This window comes from Trachemys scripta, chromosome 4 (genome assembly GCF_013100865.1).
Source record: "Trachemys scripta elegans isolate TJP31775 chromosome 4, CAS_Tse_1.0, whole genome shotgun sequence".
In the NCBI taxonomy this organism is placed as follows: domain Eukaryota; kingdom Metazoa; phylum Chordata; order Testudines; family Emydidae; genus Trachemys; species Trachemys scripta.
This window is the reverse complement of record NC_048301.1, coordinates 140,836,224-140,857,421: the sequence shown is the minus strand read 5'-3', so window position 1 is coordinate 140,857,421 and position 21,198 is coordinate 140,836,224. Positions and strand designations below refer to the sequence as shown.

At 50.5% G+C, this 21,198-nt stretch overlaps 1 protein-coding gene across 3 annotated transcripts; it reads left to right on the top strand.

The window, feature by feature from the left end:
- The first annotated feature begins 3,197 nt into the window (after positions 1–3,197).
- On the top strand, positions 3,198–19,064 carry LOC117876277 (gastrula zinc finger protein XlCGF52.1-like). Of its 3 annotated transcripts, none has more exons than XM_034768266.1 (4): positions 3,198–3,504; positions 4,245–4,356; positions 4,847–4,960; positions 9,583–15,297. In XM_034768266.1, the coding sequence occupies exons 3-4, from the start codon at positions 4,882–4,884 to the stop codon at positions 10,629–10,631; spliced, it is 1,128 nt and encodes a 375-aa protein (XP_034624157.1). In that variant the 5' UTR covers positions 3,198–3,504; positions 4,245–4,356; positions 4,847–4,881; the 3' UTR covers positions 10,632–15,297. The 3 variants fall into 3 exon arrangements, with proteins under 3 accessions (XP_034624157.1, XP_034624159.1, XP_034624160.1); XM_034768269.1 differs by lacking the exon at positions 3,198–3,504 and adding an exon at positions 17,132–19,064 and having other exon boundaries at positions 3,944–4,356; positions 9,583–10,562; XM_034768268.1 differs by lacking the exon at positions 4,245–4,356.
- The last annotated feature ends 2,134 nt before the right edge of the window (positions 19,065–21,198 follow it).

The following is a 21,198-nucleotide window of genomic DNA, read 5'->3' as shown; positions in this document are numbered from 1 at the left end:
CCAGGGCAATTAGAAGAGCACAGCAAGGCGCGCTGTGTATCAGAGAGGCTTTGAAAACCAGTTTCATGACTTACCAGGCTTCGGTGTGACAGTTGTGTGTGTTTCTCCTTGATGCAAACCTGCTCCCTTTGTTGATTTTAATTCCCTTTAAGCCAACCACCCTCCCCCTTTCGAAATAAAGTAACTATTGTTTTGAAACCATGCATTCTTTCTTTATTAATTAAAAAAAATGAGATAAAGGACAAGGTAGCCTGGATGTGATGGGGGAGGAGGGAAGGACAAGGCCACATTGTTTATTGTAGCCACACTAAAAATCAAACTGTTTGAATGACAGCCTTCTGTTGTTTTGGCCATTCTCTGGAGTGGAGTGGCTGGGTGCCCGGAGGCCTCCCCCCCCACGTTCTTGGGCATCTGGGTGAGGCGGATATGGAACTTGGGGAGGAGGGCTTGCGGTTTTACAATGGATGCAGCGGGGGTCTGTGCTCTTGTTGGCTTTCCTGCAGCTCCAACAGATGCTTCATCATGTCCATTTGCTCCCCCATTAGCCTCAGCATCGCGTCCTGCCTCCACTCTTCACACTCACTTAATTCTTTCCTGGCCTCTGCCACTGAATGCCTCCATGCATTAAGCTGTGCCCTATCAGTGTGGGAGGACTGCATGTGCTCGGAAAACATGTCATCACAAGTGTGGGTTTTTTGCCTTTTAATCTCGATAACCTCAGGGACGGAGATGATACGGGGAGCGTAGAAACATTTGTACCTGGGGGGAGATAAAAAGGGATGAGGAAGAGGAGGAGGAGGAGGAGGAGAAGGAGAAGGAGAATGCACAGGCAAGCAGTGAAGGGAATCCATCTCCCCGGCAGCCAGGACCTTTTCATCACCCTGAAACCTCAGTGCTGCTGAGTTCGCAGGAAATTCAAAAGTTCCTGGGGTTTTTCCTGTGTACCTGGCTAGTGCATCGGAGTTCAAAGTGCTGTCCAGAGCGGTCACAATGGAGCACTCTGGGATAGCTCTCGGAGGCCAATACTGTCGATTTGCGTCTGCACTACCCCAAATTTGACCCAGCAAGGTCGATTTTAGCGCTACTCCCCTCGTCGGGGAGGAGTACAGAAGTCGATTTTAAGAGCCCTTTAGGTCGACGGAATGGGGTTGGTTGTGTGGACACAGTAATTTTTAAATCAACCTAACGCGGCTAAATTCGAACTAACCCCATAGTGTAGACCAGGCCAGAGTTAGGTCAATGTAAGGCAGCTTATGTTGACCTAACTTTGTAAGCATCTACACTAAAATGTAGCTCTTACCCATGAAACTCGTCCACTACACCAATTTACTAACTCCACCTCCACGAGAGGTGTAGCAGTTACGAAAATGTAGTTAGGTCGACGAAGTGTCAGTGTAGATGCAGCATAGTGTGGACATGCAAACGCGATTTAATGATTGTGATGGCTCTATGTCGACATAACTTAGGTCACCCTAATTTTGTACTGTAGACACACCCTTAATAACTCTACCTCCATCAGAAGCATAGTCAATGTCAATGTAGTTAGGTTGACATGGTGTCTGTGTAGACACTGCATTGCTTACATCAACCGTTGCTGCCTTTCAGAAGCCATCCCACAATGCCCCACTCTGACAATATAATTGATACAAGAGCTCCTAGTGGGGATATGCAAGGCCGAAACAAGAAACAAAGAGTAGATACACACAAGCGATGTAATTACTGCAGAATGTTAGGCCATGGGTTCAAAAAAGAACTAGATAGATTCATGGAGGATATGTCCATCAATGGCTATTAGCCAGGATGGGCAGGGATGGTGTCCCTAGCTTCTATTTGCCAGAAGCTGGGAATGAGCAACAGGGGATGGATCACTTGATGATTACCTGTTCTGTTCATTCCCTCTGGGGCACCTGGCACTGGCCACTGTTGGAAGACAGGATACTGGGCTAGGTGGACCTTTGGTCTGACCCAGTAGGGCCGTTCTTATGTTCTTATCATAGAATCATAGAATATCAGGGTTGGAAGAGACCTCAGGAGGTCATCTAGTCCAAGCCCCTGCTCAAAGCAGGACCAACACCCACTAAATCATCCCAGCCAAGGTTTTGTCAAGCCAGGCCTTAAAAACCTCTAAGGATGGAGATTTCACCACCTCCCTAGGTAACCCATTCCAGTGCTTCACCACCCTCCTAGTGAATATTCTTCTCTTCATGTCTATACTACCACTTATGTCAGCAAAACTTATGTCGCTCAGGAGTGTGAAAAAAACCACACCCCGAGCGACACACGTTTCGCCGGCATAAGAGATAGTGAGCACAGTGCAATGCCAGCAGGAGAGCTTCTCCCGCAGACATAGCTAATGCCGATTGTGGGGGGTGGTTTAATTATGTGGAGAGGCACGCTCTCTCCTGCCGGCATAGAGCGGCTCCATGGCAGATAGAATCATAGAATCATAGGCTTTAAGGTCAGAAGGGACCATTACGATCGTCTAGTCTGACCTCCTGCACAACGCAGGCCACAGAATCTCACCCACCCACTCCTGTAACAAACCCCTAACCTGTGTCTGAGCTACTGAAGTCCTCAAATCGTGCTTTAAAGACTTCAAGGTGCACAGAGTCCTCCAGCAAGTGATCCGTGCCCCACGCTGCAGAGGAAGGCGAGCAACCCCCAGGGCCTCTGTCAATCTGCCCTGGAGGAAAATTTCTTCCCGATCCCAAATATGGCCATCAGCTAAACCCTGAGCATGTGGGCAAGACTCACCAGCCAGACACCCAGGAAAGAATTCTCTGTAGTAACTCAGATCCCACCCCATCTAACATCCCATCGTAAGCCATTGGGCATATTTACCGCTAATAGTCAAAGATCAATTAATTGCCCAAATAAGGCTATACCATCCCCTCCAACAACTTATCACGCTTAGTCTTGAAGCCAGATACGTCTTACAGATCTTACAGCAGTGTAGACGCAGCCTTAAATTAAGCTGACTTAATTTTGTAGCATAGGCAGGGTGACCAGACAGCAAGGGTGAAAAATCAGGACGGGGCTGGGGGGGTAACAGCCACCTAGAGAAGACAAAGCCCCAAATACTGGGACTGTCCCTATAAAATCGGGACATCTGGTCACCCTAGCACGGATCCCAGCTGCGGAGACAGGAGAGAGCTATCTGTGGCCATGCCTGTACTGTACTAGGCATGGCCACCGATCTCTTCCTGTCTCTGCAGCTGGGATAAATTCACACGGCCAGATAAGTATCTTCAGTCACCCCAGCTCCCTCCCCTTGACCCTCAGGGCGAGGCCGGTTGTGTCAGAGACACACACCGCTTCCCTCCTCTCTCGCACCCGCACCGAGAAACCCCAAACCGCAGGGGAAGCCGGGCTTGCACGGGTTGCTGACAGCCAGGAACCATCGGGCCGGGAAATTTTCCCGGGGAGGCCCTTAGTGGGGCACCACCGGAGCCGATTCCTGTCCCCGAGGCTGGGCTGAGCTGAGCTGCGGCTGCGGGCGCCCGGGTGAGCGGGTCCCTGTCCCCGGGGAAAGGGCTCGGAGCGCGCGCGCGTCTGCCCCGCTCCCCTGCTAGCCCCGAGCGCCTTGCCGCGCCGGGGGAAGGGGCAGCGCCGGCGGGAGGCTTTTCAATCGCCCGGGGGCTCTGCAGGAAGGGTGGGGATGGGAAGGGAGGGGGGGCGAGTGGCTGTCTCCCCCCCGGGGGGGGGGGGCAGGGTAGGTTGGTCTGAGGCTGGGCTGGGGGTGCATGGGGCAGAATTCATGCCAGACTATCTGTGATGCTGGAGCAATCTTTGTGTCTATCTGTCCATCCCTTCCTCTGTCCCTAGATCCTAGTGCTGCTATCTATCACCATACACACACCCCTTCATCTCTCCATCCCCTACACGCCCCTCAGTCGCTGTCTCTCTCTCTCCCACCCCGTACACACCCCTCTCTCTCTCCATTCAACCCCTCATCTTCATACACCCCTAGGGTGACCGGACCGCAAGTATGAAAAATCGGGACACAGTGTGCGGGGGTAATAGGTTCCCATATAAGAAAAAGCCCCGAATATCGGGACTGACCCTATAAAATTGGGACATCTGGTCACCCTATACACCCCTCTCTCTGTCTCAATCTCTATATATTGCTCCAAACATCTCACTCTCGGCCACTCACAAACCCCTTCTCTCATACACCCCTCTCTTTCCCCATATACATCTTTCTTTCTTTCTTTCTTTCTCTTTCTACCTCTCTCCATCCCTAGATCTCATTATGCTGGGCTATCTGTATATCCTATCCCAATGCCACAGTCTAGCTCCTCTGACTTGGAAAATGCAGTTCATTTGACCCTGAATCAATAAAGGAAGGTAAAACTGGTACGTTAAATTGAAATGAATTTGACAATTTCTTTGGTGGCGAACAGGAAAATTGGTTGGGCTAGTCACACAATGAAAAACAAAGATTGGGCAATCATTTCCCCCCACTAGTTGATGGGGGATAAATTAACCAGCTTGTTTTTTTTAGTGAATATTATCCAGCCAGCTCTAATTATCATCACCATTATTTGCATTAGAGTAACAGCTAGAAGCCTCAACTGAGAATGTGGCACCATGGTACAGGGCACCGTCCATGCATATAGTAAAAGAACTTGCTGTCTAAAGCCTAGCCTACATACAGATTTTGTACTGATGTAACTATTGTGGTTTGTGTTTTGGGTTTTTTTTACTGAAATAATTATAGCCGTATATCCTCTAGGGTAAATGAAATTATACCAGTATTAAAGTCCTTATTCTGGTGGAGCTTGTTTCCTTTCTTGTACAGCTTTCGATGGACGTTGATTTAACCTATTTGCTTCCCCACAAGCAGGATTTCCAGTCCTCGAACTTCCTGTGATCTCCTGGATGGAGCAAGAGGAAGAGCCGTGCATCCTGGATATCCAGGGCTCCGAGGAAAGGGAGATCCAGAGAGACACACCCACAGGTGAGGAATGAGTGACATTGGCTCAGAGATTGTCCAGGAGTGAAGAGGAAAGCTGGGATCCCAGCAAAGCCACTGGGTGCCTCCCCGGTTCTGTTTTTTTCTCATCTCATCTCATTCAGTATCATCCAAGCAGGTGTCCTAGCCTCCTGGCACTCACAGCATAGGCCCCTGTATATTACTTTGCCATGGCATCCGCACATTGACACAAAATCATGCTTCAAATTCCAATTTTTGTTTCACTCGTAGGCTTGCAAAGAAATTCTTAAAAGCAAAACCCATTATATTGATGCAGTGATGTCTACCTGACCCTGCCGACAACGTGAAACAATTGTGTGTTTGTGAATTGCCCCATTCGTTGCAAAGGGGTATTGACTCTGAAACCTAACAATGGCAATTTAAATATTCAGACTGTTCACTATTTCACTGCTGGTCATTTTAACAGAAACATCCAGCTAGTGTTCTTATTCCACTGTACCTGACTCCCCAAAAGCTACAGCTGCCTTTACCCACCTACCATAGCCTGCAGTCTTACTTCCCACACTGAAAAAAGTGGAATTAAACAAACAACTCAGGGGGGTTAGATTATTTCTTTCCATAGCTAATGCATTCTTTTTAAAAGTCCATTTAAAATTAATTAAATGAAGAAAATAAATAATGAATTTTGCATGCACTGGACCACATGGAGAAGCCTGAGCAGGGCTGAGCCGTGTGGTCTGAGCGGTTTCCCTGGGATTGGTGGCAAACGCAGTGGCCAGGGGGTTGTTTGGCTAGCTCTGTCTGTGAGAGAGAGCTGGAAAGCCAGCTGACAGGGACAGAAGAAGTTATATGCATGACACTGAATGGACTAGAGGAGCAGACTTGGAAGTAGTGAGCAAGGAAAGTGCCTACTGTTGTTTTTTTTCCTACTGTGTTCATTTGTGTGTATTCTTTGTAAACAAAGTGGATTGAACCAAAGAATATACCTGACTCATATGATCAATTTCTTCTCCTAATGGAAACAACCTGGCAAAACATGCATCCGATGAAGTGGGTTTTAGCCCACGAAAGCTTATGCTCAAATACATTTGTTAGTCTCTAAGGTGCCACAAGTACGCCTGTTCTTTTTGCGGATACAGACTAACACGGCTGCTACTCTGAAACCTGGCAAAACCTTGAATATTGTCTATCTGGTCAGGCCAAAGGGGCCACACTGGTGTGAAGGTGGGATGGATTTCCCAGGAGAGAAACCGAGAGTTGTATTCCTGTTAAACCAAGCTGGAGCAGATAATGGAGGTGCTTGCAGAAATCAAAGATGGCTAGAAGGAATTAAAACAAGACCTAAAACAGGAGCTGGAGCCTTCTCAAAAGGAATTAAAGCAACATCTAGAGGTTTCCCAGAAAGGACTGAGAAATGACCTGCATTCGGAGATAGTATCTTTGTTGGTACAGCAGTTACAACGTATTCGGGAAAATTTCAAAGCCCGGCTACAAAACATCCACTCCAGACTGGCAAGACAGATCAGTGAGGTGACCAGCAAACTGACTATTATAGACTGAAAGGTTTTCCAGGAAATAGAGGAGACCAAGGAAGTTATGGCCAGCTTGGAACATGCTAACAGAGATGAGCTACAGCAAGGACTTGAGGAGCTAAAAGATCTCCTAAAGAAGGAATTTAAAGGGTCACAGACCACAGTGGAAGTCAGTTGCCTGGATAAGGAATCAGGCCAGCCAGAGAACTTGGGTAAGACCAGACATTTGTAACCCTCAGAGAGTTTGGACTGTTTTTCCCAGTCAAGTAATACAAAAGCCCACTATCTTTGAGGGAAAGCTCCCTGGGAGGGTTATTTGGCTCAGTTTAACATCCTAGCTCCAATGAATGTCTGGGGAGATGAACTGAGAGGGGGGGTCTCTAGCAGCTGACTTGAGTGGTCCAGCTCTGATGGGGTGGCAGAACTTACCCAAGAAAAGAGACTGAGTTATCCAGATTTGGTACAAGCCCTTGTTTTCCGGTTTGGGGCTAGTCATCGATCTGAGCTGGCCAGGGCATAGCTAAGGGCTAGAAGAAGAGGGAAAGTAGAAACTCCACCTGAACTGGCAGAGGACTTGCAGCGATTTGTGTTCCTGGCTTACCCAGATACCAGTGAGGCCTTCCAGGATACATTAGCAATGGACCGATGTATAGATGCTCAGCTGGACCTGGACTTGGACTTGCAGATCAAGATCAGCAAAAGAAGGCCAAGGATGCTCAGAGCAGGGCTGCCCAGAGGGGGGGGCAAGTGGGGCAATTTGCCTCGGGCCCCACAGGGGCCCCCACGAGAGTTTTTCGGGGCCCCTGGAACAGGGTCCTTCACTTGCTCCGGGAGCCCCGGAAAACTCTCGCGGGGCCCGGGCCCCCGGAGCTTCTTCCGCTCCGGGTCTTCGGCGGCAGTTCGGTGGCGGGGGGTCCTTCCGCTCCGGGACCCGCCACCGAAGTGCCGGGTCTTCGGTGGCAATTTGGCGGCGGGGGGCCCCCTGCCGCCGAAGACCCCAGGCTCCCTGAATCCTCTGGGTGGCCCCGGCTCAGAGAGGCTGTGGAATATGCCACAGAACTTTAATCTTTCCTTGCAGCAGACCAGGAAGCAGCCGCTAGAGAGGAAGATGTTTCCCATGAGCTTTGTAAGTACAGCTCTGTGTCTAATGTGCCTGCTGGAACAGAGGATTCTAATCTGGTTCATGACATTTTTGAGTGATTGGAAAAGTTGTTCAATTCAGTTTGTAAACCAATGGAAATTGGTAATAATGCAAAAATGAAGGGTAACAGTTCATTTAAATACTGGTATTTGTGGAAAAAAATTATCCACTAAAAGAATTGTTATAAATTTAAGGCAAGCCGGAACTGAGCGTCACAAACACTTAGTGAAAATCCATCATCCAAACTGGGAAATGAGAAGCACCAAGATGAAGGGGGAAAGCTCGGAACTACAAGGATCAGCTCCACAGTATTTGCTAAGATCTGGGCAGTTAAACAACAATAATGGGAGTATGAACATGTAATATGATCCTGTTACATATTCATATGAATATGTAATAAGATCTGTGAAATGCATAAGAATAATGGACATTGGCTCAGAGATAACAGTTATTAGACCAGATGTGTTAACCATGTTATGGAATAGAGGATCTAAAACTGAACCAGCTACGTGGTCCCAAATGGAGACAGTGACTGGGGAACATGCACCAGTCCAAAAGTAGGGAAAACTGGGTTTGAAAACTGGACCTTGGGAATTTGAGCAAGAAGTTGATAGCCAACAGAATGGAGGATCTGACAGTTGGTTTGGATTTCATTATGGCTAATTACTGTAATAAATACCAGGAAAGCTGTCTTACAGATTCATTCTGTAGAAATTCCCTTGAAAGATGTGGCCTAGTTGAAACAAATTGTTTGTAAACAACTGGTTTGCTGTGAGCAAATTGTCCTACCTTCAGGGGGTAAAAACCATAAGAACAGCTACATGCGGTGGTAGCTTTCCAGCAAGGGGAAGATAGGGAGTAGTGAGACCCAGGGGGAATTCTAGCTCCTATAGTTCTTGTGGAACTGAAGCAGGAACGGATCTCTGTTCATTTGCTGAATGTTTCAGACAAACAGCAAATAGTACAAAAAGGGACCCACAGTGGCAAAATGAGAACCTATCGATCGAGTAAATGCCGGTATAGGGGAAAAAAAACTAGAGAGGCGAAAGGGGTGAAGGTGAGCTCCCAGAGGCTATGTCTATACTATGGTGGTAAGTCAACCTACGCTACACAACTCCAGCTATGTACCTTAGGTCGAGTTACTGTGGGGTCTACACCGCAGGGGGTCGATGGGAGAAAATCTCCCATCACTTACCTTACTCTTCTCGTCGGGGGTAGAGTACAGGGATCGACTGGAGAGCGATCTGCAGTCGATTTGGCGGGTCTTTATTAGACCCGCTAAATGGACAGCCGGTGGATCGATCTCAAAGTGTTGATCCCAGCTCTAGTGTAGACCTGCCCAGAGTTTCTACTGAACTTGTTCCAATGCAGTGCTGTACATTTTAATGACTAGCAGCAGAACGGTCTAAGAGACTTTCTGGTTAGGAATCTAATTGTTCTGAGTCTACAAAGATCTAGATTGTACTGCCCTGGTCCACCACAAGGTTGACATTTAACAGCCACCTGACCATTTACCAGAAGCAAAAAGGGAAGAGGTTTTACAAGCCACTGAAGAAATGAATCCGGAAGATATAACTGAGCCTTCAACCAGTTCTTGGGCCTCACCCATAATGCTGGTTAAGAAATAAAGACGGCAGCACCAGATTCTGCGTGGAGTATAGAAAACCACTTTAAAGGATTCATTAACTAGATGATTCCCTGAATGCTATAGCAGGTTCACTTTGGTTTTCCACAATGATTCTTAAAAGTGGCTGTTGGCAAGTGGAAGTAGGAATGGAATTCACAGCAGGCCAAGGCCTGTGGCAATTTAAAGTGATGGCTTTCAGCACCCATCTAGATTGATCCCTGGTAGGAGCCTGTCCCATCCTTTCCTTGAGTGACATTGGAGCAGAATCCAGAGTCTGGAGGGATGGATTTGAGTCCTGGTTTCCACACTTGCCTACTGTGGTTTAATTCTCTTCTTCTCTCGGCAGGTGACAGGGCGGCAAGTGAGGATGAGGTGAATCCTCAGCAGGAAGTGGAGCCGTGTGGGACGGTCTCGGGGCTTGTTCCAGCCTGCCAGAGCCAGGGTGGACCAGGGAGGCTGCGTGTGAACCCTCCGAAGATGAGGCGTCGCCGGTCTGCCCACCGTGAGAGGGGATTCATCAACCTGCTGGGCATCCTGGAGCCCCGGCGCCCGGCAGACAAGCCCTACCGGTGCACAGAGTGCGAGAAGAGCTTCAGCCAGAGCTCGAATCTCATCGAGCACCAGCGGATCCACACGGGCGAGCGCCCCTTCACCTGCAGCGAGTGCGAGAAGAGCTTCAGCCGCAGCTCCACCCTCATCGAGCACCAGCGCACGCACACGGGCGAGAAGCCCTACACCTGCCCCGAGTGCCAGCGCAGCTTTAGCCGCAGCTCCACCCTGACCGAGCACCAGCGCACCCACACCGGGGAGACCCCTTTCCACTGCCCCGAGTGCGGCAAGAGCTTCAGCCGCACCTCCAACCTGGTGAAGCACCTGCGCACCCACACGGGCGAGAAACCCTACGGCTGCAGGGAGTGCGGCAAGCGCTTCAGCCTCAGCTCCAACCTCATCAAGCACGAGCGCACCCACACCGGGGAGAAGCCCTTTGCCTGCGGGGAGTGCGGCAAGCGCTTCAAGAAGAAGACCCACCTGGTGTCCCACCACCGCACCCACACCGGGGAGCGGCCCTACGAGTGCACGGAGTGCGGCAAGCGCTTCAGCCAGAGCTCCACCCTCATTGAGCACCAGCGCATCCACACCGGCGAGAAGCCTTTCCGCTGCCCCGACTGCGGGAAGTGCTTCTGCGTCAGCTCCAACCTCATCAAGCACCAACGCATCCACACCGGAGAGAAGCCCTACGGCTGCAGTGCCTGTGGGAAGAGCTTCCGCTACAAGCCCCAGTTCACCCGCCACCAGAAGCTGCACCAGGGGGACGGGGAGGAGCCAGTGGCCGTCCTGACCCTGGGACCCTGGGCTACAGCAGCCCCGCTCATACAGATCACGGAGACTGTTTAAAGCGGGCAAGCTCCCACCCCGGGGATGAGGGGGATCAGGGACTAGAGTCAGCGTGTGGTTGAGCTCTGTTAGGCCAAGCGCAGAGCTGGAATTGACGTGTGTTTCTCCAAGCTGTTTGGCCCAGCTCTGATTCACTTGCAGCTGGAGTTTCTCTGATTCCTGTTTTAAGAATATGGGAATTCCTGATGGGCTCGTCTAGCTCCGCATTCTTCCCCCAACACTCCCGCGCAGACCGACGTGGTATTCCTCCTCCTGCTTCGCTACATCTAACCCTGTATCCCCACTCCTTGCTATTCCACATCAGACTAATGGGCCCATCTAACCTGATACGCCTTCTTCCCTGCTTCCCCAGATCAGATCAATAGGTCTGTCTAGTCAGTATCATCCCCCTTTCCTGGTGGATCAAAATATCTGAAAGTTTCCCATTCAGCTCCCTGCTGCCCCAAGTCAGCCCGATGGGACTGTCTAGCCCAATATCCCCCCTACTCCTTGCCATGTTGGATCAGACTAATGGGCCCATCGAGCCCAATATCTCCCACGCCCATCCCTGCAGCACCAGTTCAGACTACTGGTCCATCTGGTCCAGTATCCTACCTCCAAGAGTGGCCAATGCTAGATGCTGCAAAGGAAATGTTGAATGCACTTCACTCTGCTGTGTACCATTGAGGGAGAAAGCAGTTCCTTCCGGACTGCAACTGGCTCTCGGCTTCCATGATGGATCATGAGGGTCAAATGTCCTTGACGTTTCAGTGTTTATCCTGTCCATTGTCACTGCAGGTGCTATTCTTATTCCTACAAACATCAAATCCTTATTTTTTTTAATGATTTAGTGAGATACTTGCCTCCATAATATCCTGCTGCAGGGAATTCCACAGGTTAACAATATCACTTTCTATTGCCATTCCCTGTCAATACAGCGGAGGAAATCCCGCAAAGCAGGCCAAGTCCTTTGGAAGGCTGTTGTTTCTTAGGTCTTGACTACAATTAGTTTGCGGCAGCAGGGTGTCAGTCTACTCTGTGCTAGCCTGCCACGGACTAGCTGTCCCTGTGGACCTTACTGACACGTATTAGTAGTTCATTAATGCACTTTGATCTAGTTCAATTTCAAAGAAGACTTTCTGCCAACATTTAGTCTGCAGCAAGCTAGTGTGGAGTCGATTCACAACCCAGCTTGCCACAAACTAAATGTTCGTGTAGACAAACCCTTAGACTGGACAGCAAGTTCTTGAGCTGGCAGCCTCCACTCTTACAGGATCTGGACAGGCATCTGAGGCCTAATGCCACTGCAAAAGGAGCAAATGTCTGGAAGATCAGAGGTTGAGTGGAACCCCCCCCCCCCCACTAGAATCTAAAAACATTCTAGTTATTGCAAGAGGTGGGGACCTTGAGTAGGTAGCATGGCTTGAAGCCATCACCATTTGATGGTATAGGAGTCCCTTACATGGAACGACTTGATTGGGTCTCAGTCTTGTTCTTAGCAGGATGGGTGTGTCTGCCACAAAATCGCCATTACATTGGCACTAAGTAGCTCCGTTGTTGGCAGTAAGGCTAAAGCCTGAAAAGGGGCCGAATTCACCTTTGCCCCTTATGGAGGCAGTATCGTAATATGAGGCACAAAGGCGTTGTGTGTCCCTGTGCTACCCATTCGGGGGGATATGCCAAGAGCTTCGGTCTGGTGCCCTCCATTTTGTCTTGTTTCATCCAAACTGGCTGGAGCAGGATGTGGCCACGGCTCACAAAGCTGCGGGGAGCGAGGCAGGGATGCCAGAGGGCAGAAGGAGCGTTTCAGATTCCAGCTCGGACTGGGATCCCCAGGAGCTCAGGAGAGACCAGGAGACTCATTGCTTCTCCTGGGAAATTGGATGGAGTGATTTGTTAAGACAAGTGTCCTCTTGTCTTCTAGACATCAGCCACTGGGGGAAATAAACCATCTTCCTGTCTCAGATGGTTAGACTAGATGACCCTTGTGGTCCCTTCCAACCCTGTGGTTCTGTGATTCTATTTTTTTGGACAAACCCACAGGCACCTGCCAAGATGGAGCAAGTAGAAAGGTTTTTGCCTGTACACTGCACTGGTTCTGTCCCCCTCCAAGGCTAAGAACGTGGTGCATGACTGGGCAGAGGATGCTGATGCTATGTGAGAGCCAAGGGAGCCTGTGAACTATGGGGAGATGGATTTGATCTGGACAGATGTCTCTCTATTTCCCCCCCCCCCTTTTTTTTTTACTGTAAAGCGTGGGAATTAATCTCTATTTGAATGGGGGGGGAAGAGTGGTAGTGGGGAGTGCCTGAATGTTGAGGTCACCTAATGGCTCTCTTCAGCGACTGCAGAATCTCAGTTGCCTCCTGGACCTTCAGCCTGTAGGTCACTAATGCAAATCCGCCTAGGACAGTTGCAGTTAGCATTCCGTTGACCCCTCGTATGAAACGAGTCTGTTGAGCCTCGGTCTGCTTCCCAGCAGGCGAGCCTCCACGTCCCTTAATCACCAGCACTAATCCTTAGCTGAGGCTGAGGACTAAATGGACCACAGGGACTGAGCTCCCTTCTTGTTCTCCGCCCCCAAGACATCCCTTCAAGGCAGGGTTGAACCCGTTCTGGGAGTACACAGAGGATCCAGCCTCCAGGGCAGGGTGAGGCACAGCGGAAGGGGCACAGGATGCGTGTATTGGGCAAGCTCCATCTCACACTTCCCAGGCTCCTGTGAACATACCTAGAGAATCCAGTCTCCCAGGGCACCTTTCCCTGGGATTAAATTCACACCCAAATATAAACTCAATATTATTTTTAATAAAGCAAAATGGAAACTAGGGATAATTCAAAGAGGTTGCTTCTGACAGGAGTTAGCCCTGTGATTCTGGAGTGATGAGCGCAAAGGTAGGTAGGTAGGTAGACAGGAGGTGACTCTTAGTGTAGGCTTTACTGTATATGGTTGCAAACCCCTGTATTAAGAGGGATTACTATATTAGACTCTTAATGGTTATAAAGACAACATTCTTAGGCGCTTGATTGTGGTGTTACATTGCCATATAGACTAGTTCTTACGTGTTTTTACAGACCTACTTTGAGATAATGTTACAGCTGAGATTTTAATTCTCACACAAAAGCCAGGTTGAAATTCAAAGCAAAGCTTTTGATCCTGAGTATTAACTCTACTCATTAGGAATAGACACTAGAATAGGGTCCTTCCGTTACTATGATGGAAAAGAGGGGTGGTCTGAGCAGAGGACTGGATATCACGATTCCTGGGTTCTGATCTCAGCTCGATGAGAGGAGTGGGATCTAGTGGTTACAGTGTGAGGGGAAGGAGGGAGAATTGGAAATCAGGATCCCTGGATTCTATTTCTAGCTCTGAGAAGGGAATAGAGTCTGGTGGTTAGAGCTAGGGGGTAGCAGGATCAAGATTCCTATGTTGTATTTCCAGTTCTGTTACTGACTTGCAGTGTGACTTCAGAGGACATATCTCAACTGAGTTATTCCTGATTTACACCTGTGTAAGTGAGAGCAGAAGCAGACGCAGAGACCTTGCGATTTGATTCATGCAATGCACAGTTCTTTATATTCCGTTCTCAAAACACCGGAACATCCAGTTCCTCACTAAATATTCTGGGTAGTACAGTCCAACACGCATTTCCTAAACTAAAGAGTACTGTAAATAGACCTATGATTAGAGGACATTCCAAACACTAGATGGACAAATTGCTACATTACTTAGGGTCCATAGGCAGTGACACAAATGGCAACCTGATATTAAAGCGGGGAAACATTGCATATCCATTGTGGTAATGATTTAGCACATAGTGTCGTTTAGCAGAATGCCATGGGAAATGACCCAGTGTTGAGTGATTATGTAATAAAGGATCATACTGTTTAATTTGATAAATTGGGGGCTCTTACCTGACCACATCAGTCTGGCTCATTCTGTCCAGTTCTGTTTTGTAAATGTAACAGATTTTCTTTTTGTGAATTTTAATATAAACTATGCTGACTTCTTGTTGGCTAGCCAGATTGCACATGCAGTACTGCCAACCCTAAGTGTTCAAAGTCCATGAATCAGTGTCCTCCATCCCCCAAAAGATAGGCTTAAAAACTCATGACTTTTTTAAACATGAGAAATTTGTGGTTCTTTTTCTTTGCTTTCTTTGAGCCTTTAGAGGCCACCTTTTCACACTTTTCTCTGTATCCACAAGGGCTAGAAACTTATTTTTTGGAATGAAGCCTGAGATTTTTTACATAGGCAGATAAGTTCAGGAGTTGCGATGCTAAGAAAAACAACAAGTATTGTGTGACTTGCGATAAAATCACAAGAGCTGACAACACTACATACATGAAACATCCACTATATGAATCAATCTAACTCCAAAACCACTTGAGATGCTTATGATAACACAGGGGATTTAGCTTTAACTGTCACTACTAGTAGGGCTAATCTCTCTGTGCGTTGGTCACTGTAGGACTCCTATGTCAGAGATGCTCTTGAATCCATTCATTAAATCAAATGTTACTGTGTCGTTTTGTGTTGGCAGACATAACTCAGGTTCTCCGCTCTTGTGTCTCTGATTGTTTTGTACTGACCGTATTCCTGCTTAACTGCTCCTGTTTTCTTTCTTTCTTGTAAAACATCAGTAGACTGTCACCGAAAATAAATGTGAAAGTCCCTGAAATGTCAGCTTTGTCTTGCAGTGTGCTGTGAAAGTGGTGCCTAGTGATTAGAGCTGGGGTGAGTCTGGAGTCCTGGGTTCTGTTCTCAGCTCTGGGAAGGGAGTGAGCTCTGGTGGGTAAGAGCTGGGGGGGCTGGGAGCCAGGACTCCTGGGTTCTCTTCCAGCTCTGGGAAGGGAGTGGGCTCTGGTGGGTTAGAGCAGGGCGGGGGCTGGGAGCCAGGACTCCTGGGTTCTCTTCCAGCTCTGGGAGGGAAGTGGACTCTGGTGGGTTAGAGACAGGACTCCTGGGTTCTATCCTCAGCTCTGGAATGGAAGCGGACTCTGGTGGGTTAGAGCAGTGGGGGGGCTGGGAGCCAGGACTCCTGGGTTCTATCCCCAGCTCTGGGAGGGAAGTGGACTCTGGTGGGTTAGAGCAGGGGGGGGGGGCTGGGAGCCAGGACTCCTGGGTTCTATTCCCATCTCTGGGAGGGAAGCGGACTCTGGTGGGTTAGAGCGGGGGGCTGGGAGCCAGAACTCCAGCCTGGGTTCTCGTCCCAGCTGTGGGAGGGGAGTGGGGTCTCACAACTAAAGAAGCGGGGAGCTAGGATACATGAGTTCCCCTGCCAGCTTTGGGAGGTGGTGATAAGGGGCAGATCATGCTGGGAAGGGAGGGAACCCTGGGGGAGGGGGGGGTAAGAGAGAATGGTGCATGCTGGGATACCAGATGACAATGGGGCAACAGCTCATCTTTATTAATAACAGTGTATCCTGCAGGAACCAAAAACAGTGAGGCCCTCTAGGCCTGTCTGTCTCCCTTGGTCTCCTAGCAACAGCCGCTCCCCCCCTTTCCCCTTCATCACGTGACCCGGGGGCTATGACATCATCACCGGGTTCCCCCTGGAATGCTGGGCTGAGCCGATGGCCCGGTCTCTGCAGGGAGCCCCGGCTGGAGCCTGGTCCCGCCCGCTGAGCGGGATTCCCAGCGCCTGCCCCGCTCGCCCACATGGAGCGCGGGGCCGAGCCGCGGGGCCCGGCTGGGCGGGGCTCCGCCGAAAGGGAGCTCCCAGGTGATGAATCAGTGACACCGGCTCGCAGGGTCCGGGGCAGGAGGGAACAGCTGGGACCCCAGCAGGGCTTCCCCCTTCCCCTTTGTCTGGCTCAGGACCTGATGCTAGGCTCCTGCCTGTCCTGAGGACCCCTATTCCCTGCCCCCCCCGGCCCCCCCGGGCTCAGATGGGATGTTGGGGCAGAACCAGCCTCTCCTCTCCCCTCGGGGGAAAGGTCTGTCAAGGATTCAGTCCTTGTTGATTAGGGTCTTTTACATCCTTTGCCAACCCCTTTCTCCCTGCTGCAGGGTAGGAATTCCTTTCCCCAGCCGTAGATCATCCTCCAATCGAGGGATCACCGATGGTGATGATTCATTAGGTGTATTACGATAGCCTCTATGAGCCCAGTCATGGATCAGGGTCCCCCTGTGCTAGGTGCAGTACATTATGTAGTAGGTGTATTACAGTAGGGCTTAGCAGCCATTGTGCTGGATGCTGTAAAGACACGGAGCAAACAGAGAGTACCTGCCCCAAAGAGCTGACAATCCAAGTGCTTTGCTGGCCGTCAGAAGACATAATCACAGTGGTCCCTTCTATCCTGATAATCTATTAATCCTTCTTCTCCTGGCAGCTGTCGGGACAACAAGTAAAGCAGAGCCACATGGGACGTCCTCCAGTGTCCGAGTCCCGGGAAACCAGCAGAGAGACCCTCCAAGGAGGAGACGGATTAAACACGCTTGCTCCGAGCCGGGCTTCATCAACCTTCTGGGCATCCTGGAACCTCCCCGCCCTGCCGCCCGGCGGCCAGCGGACAAGCCCTACCGGTGCACGGAGTGCGAGAAGAGCTTCGGCCAGAGCTCGGTGCTGATCGAACACATGCGGATCCACACGGGCGAGCGCCCCTTCGTCTGCGGCCAGTGTGGCAAGCGCTTCAGCCAGAGCTCCACCCTGCTGGGCCACCAGCGCACGCACACGGGCGAGAAGCCTTTCACCTGCCCCGAGTGCCAGCGCAGCTTCAGCCGCAGCTCCGCCCTGACCGAGCACCAGCGCACCCACACCGGGGAGACCCCTTTCCACTGCCCCGAGTGCGGCAAGAGCTTCAGCCGCACCTCCAACCTGGTGAAGCACCTGCGCACCCACACGGGCGAGAAACCCTACGGCTGCAGGGAGTGCGGCAAGCGCTTCAGCCTCAGCTCCAACCTCATCAAGCACGAGCGCACCCACACCGGGGAGAAGCCCTTTGCCTGCGGGGAGTGCGGCAAGCGCTTCAAGAAGAAGACCCACCTGGTGTCCCACCACCGCACCCACACCGGGGAGCGGCCTTACGAGTGCACGGAGTGCGGCAAGCGCTTCAGCCAGAGCTCCACCCTCATCGAGCACCAGCGCATCCACACCGGCGAGAAGCCTTTCCGCTGCTCCGACTGCGGGCGCGGCTTCTACGTCAACTCCAAGCTGGTCAAACACCGGCGCATCCACACCGGGGAGAAGCCCTACGGCTGCAGCGCCTGTGGGAAGAGCTTCCGCTACAAGCAGCAGTTCACTCGCCACCAGCAGCTGCACCAGGGGGAGGAGCCGGTGGCTGTCCTGACCCTGGGTGGGGTCAACGTCCTCCTAACTTAAAGTACAGGAATTCCTTGGGCCTCCTGTCTTGGAGCATGGGAATTCCTTGTCCAGATTTCCTGCAGCTCTGGGAGTGGGGTCTAGTGCGGGGGGTGTGGGGGTGTGGAGGGGAGGCTGAGAGTCAGGACTGCTGGGTTCAATCCCTGGCTCTGGAAGGGGAGTGGAATTTAGTGGTTAGAACAGGTGGGGGCAGGACTCCTGGGTTCTCTTCCTGGATCTGGGAGGGGATTGAGGTCTGGGGGTAGAGCAGGTGGGTGGCAGTCAGGACTCCTGGGTTCTACCTAGAGTTTTTGGGGCGGGGGAGTGGGGTCTAGTGGGTTACTGCAAGGCGGGGCTGCCAAGAGTCAGCACTAATGAATTCCGTTCCCAGCTGTGATTGAGTATTTGGAAATTTGTGTGGGGGAAGGAGGTTGGGAGTAGCTGAAAACTGATGTTATGGGGAGCCTTGGTTTAAGCTACCAGGACATCACCAGAGCTAAGCTCCAGGTTAGTGGTTCAAATCTAGCTGAGACAAGGTGCTCTCAGCCTGAGAGATACTAATTCAGTGTGTTGGAACCCTTCCCACAGCAAAACTGCCCTGGGATTCCCCTCCCATCTAGGGCATGGTGGTCACACACCTGTTCATGACTCACCCTTCCATTATAGCGACTAACAGACTGTAGACTCTCAACAGTTCCAAAGGCAGTGTTCTCGGTCTCTTGGCTGTGTTATATCGGTTTGTATGCGCTCATTGTGTGTTTGTGTGTATTGGTAAAATACCAACCCTGCACTGATAGCGTGCTGAGGTTGAGACATATAAGTAGTTGCAGGAAGGTCGGGGGGGAATTAAAGTCTAAACTTCCCACCTCAGTATTAACCTCATTGCACCAAGTCATTGTAACAGGGTCCATCCATTGCAGCAGAAGAGAGGAGGAGTCTAAGGGCTTATCTGCATTGGCAAATTGACTGCAGTAGATCCCTATGTGGGTTCTCTGTTCTGAGAGAAGAGGGATTTGAGTCTAGAGTAAGGGCATGCTACACTTGCAGATGTAGAGCGCTTTGAGTTAAACCAGCCTTCGGCGAGCGCAGTAGGGAAAGCGCTGCAATCTGTCCACACTGACAGCTTCAAGTGCACTGGTGTGGCCAAATTTGCAGCACTTGCAGCGGCACTGGGAGCGGTGCATTATGGGCAGCTATCCCAGCATGCAAGTGACTATACAACGTGCTTTTCAAATGGTGGGGGTGGAGTGGAGTGTGACAGGGAGTGTGTTGTGTGTATGTGGGGGGCGAGAGAGTGGGGTTTTGGGGGGCTGAGAGTATGTCAGCATGTTGTCTTGTAAGTTCAGACAGCAGCAGACCCCTCTTTCCCCCCGCCTCTCTCTCTCACAGCATTCCACAGTAATGGGTGCTTTGTCTCGGAGCAGATAAGCAGCCGGCTGTCAGAAACGGAGATTTGAAAGGGCATATCGGCATGCCTGCAGTGATTCCAAACAATGACAAGAGTGGCCACTTGACTTAAGGGGATTATGGGATGTTTCCGGAGGCCGATCAGAGCGCAGTAATGCAACACCCCGTTCACACTGACGCCCGGGCGTTGTAGCCAAGGCACATTATACGTTACTCCACTCGCCGAGGTGGAGTACCAGGAGCGCTCTAGCTGCGGAGTCAGAGCGCTCTACGTGCCTTGCCAGTGTGGACGGGTAATGAGCTAGGGCGCTCAGGGCTGCTTTAATGCGCTCTAACTCGCAAGTGTAGCCAAGTGGTTCACTTCAGAAGCTCACTAATTTTTCCAGAATAGAGTGGCCACCTGGGGAGCTTATTCCACATAGATTCTGGTCAGTTTCCCCATATAGACAAGCCTTAAAAGGAGCATTGAGAGCCAGTATTCCTGGTGTCTCTTCTCCTCTAAGGGTGGAGTGTGTGGTCTAGTTAGAGTAGAGAGGACTGGGAGTCAGGACGTCTGGATTCTATTTCTGTCTCTGCTGCTGACCATAAGGGGGCAAGTAATTTCCTCGCTCTCAGTTTCCCCACTCTTAAACAGGGTGATAACACTACTGAGCTGAGTTTTTATTAGTTAATATTTATAAGTGCGATATAAGTATTAGTACTGTAAGTAGACCTACCACTAGAGGGCATTCAGTACACTATGTGGATGAATTATGATGTTATTTAGGGTCAATAGACAGTAACTCAAATTACTACCTCCTTGCATCTGAGGCTATGATGGAAAAAAGATGCATATCCCTGGTGTTACGTACTGTCCGGTGTTGTTTGGCTGAGTGCTATGCTCAAATGGGCCATTGTTGAGTGATCACATAGTAAAGGGTCATAGTTTATTCTAGTAATACTGGGCTATAGTCTTGGATCGTCCTAATTCTGTTTTGTGAATTTCAACCTAGTGGGTTTTAGTTTTGTGAATTTAAATGTAACCCAAACAGATGTTCTGGTCATTGGCCAAACTATACCCATAGCTGTTGGCAACACAAATCAAAGGCCTAAAGACAATGCTTACAGTAATGTAAGAGATTCCCTTTAGCTAGTTCTGATATACTGTTTGCTGGTCCATGGATAGAAACCAACAATTTTATACACATACTTAAGTCCTTATGTTGGCATAAAGTTTCATTGTGTCATGTTTGGAGGGGGAAGGAACCTAGATTCTCTCCTCCCTGTCTGTGGTTTTCTTGTATTGACTGTACTCCTGGTTAACTGATAATGTTTTCTTTGACGTAAAACCTCAATAAATGATATATATTTCAAAATCCTTATCAGATTGGCAGTGTGTTTTATAGGCACTTTGGGAGGGGAAGTGGGTTGCAGCACGGGAGGCTGGGAACCTGGACTTATGGGTTATCTATCCCAGCTCTGGGAGGGGAGTGGGGTCGAGTGGGTTGGAGCAGGGGGGAGGGGAGCTAGGACTCCTGGGTTCTATGCAGGGGGATGGGGTGATAGTGAGGGGCGCAGGCTGGACGATGGGGAGTGGTGCATGCTGGGACATGGAGGGGCACTGGGACAAGGAGCAATTCATGCTGGGATACTAGGGTGACCAGGTGTCCGGTTTTCGACCTGAACGCCCAGTCGAAAAGGGACCCTGGTGGCTCTGGTCAGCACCGCCAACTGGGCCGTTAAAAGTCCGGTCGGCGGTGCTGTGGAGCTAAGGCAGGCTAGTCCCTACCTGTCCTGGCAGCGTGCTGCACCCCGGAAGCAGCCAGCAGGTCCGGCACCTAGGCCGGGGGGGGGGCCACGGGGCTCCGCACGCTGCCCCTGCCCTGAGCACCAGCTCC

What these genes read in the sequence shown, in the direction of transcription:
- LOC117876277 (XM_034768269.1), top strand. Translation starts at nt 4,882, where the DNA reads ATGGAGCAAGAGGAAGAGCCGTGCATCCTGGATATCCAGGGCTCCGAG. An exon ending in CCAGAGAGACACACCCACAG is followed by an intron (nt 4,961 to 9,582) that starts GTGAGGAATGAG and finishes TTCTCTCGGCAG; the next exon opens with GTGACAGGGCGGCAAGTGAG. An exon ending in AGGGGGACGGGGAGGAGCCA is followed by an intron (nt 10,563 to 17,131) that starts GTGGCCGTCCTG and finishes CCAGCGGACAAG; the next exon opens with CCCTACCGGTGCACGGAGTG.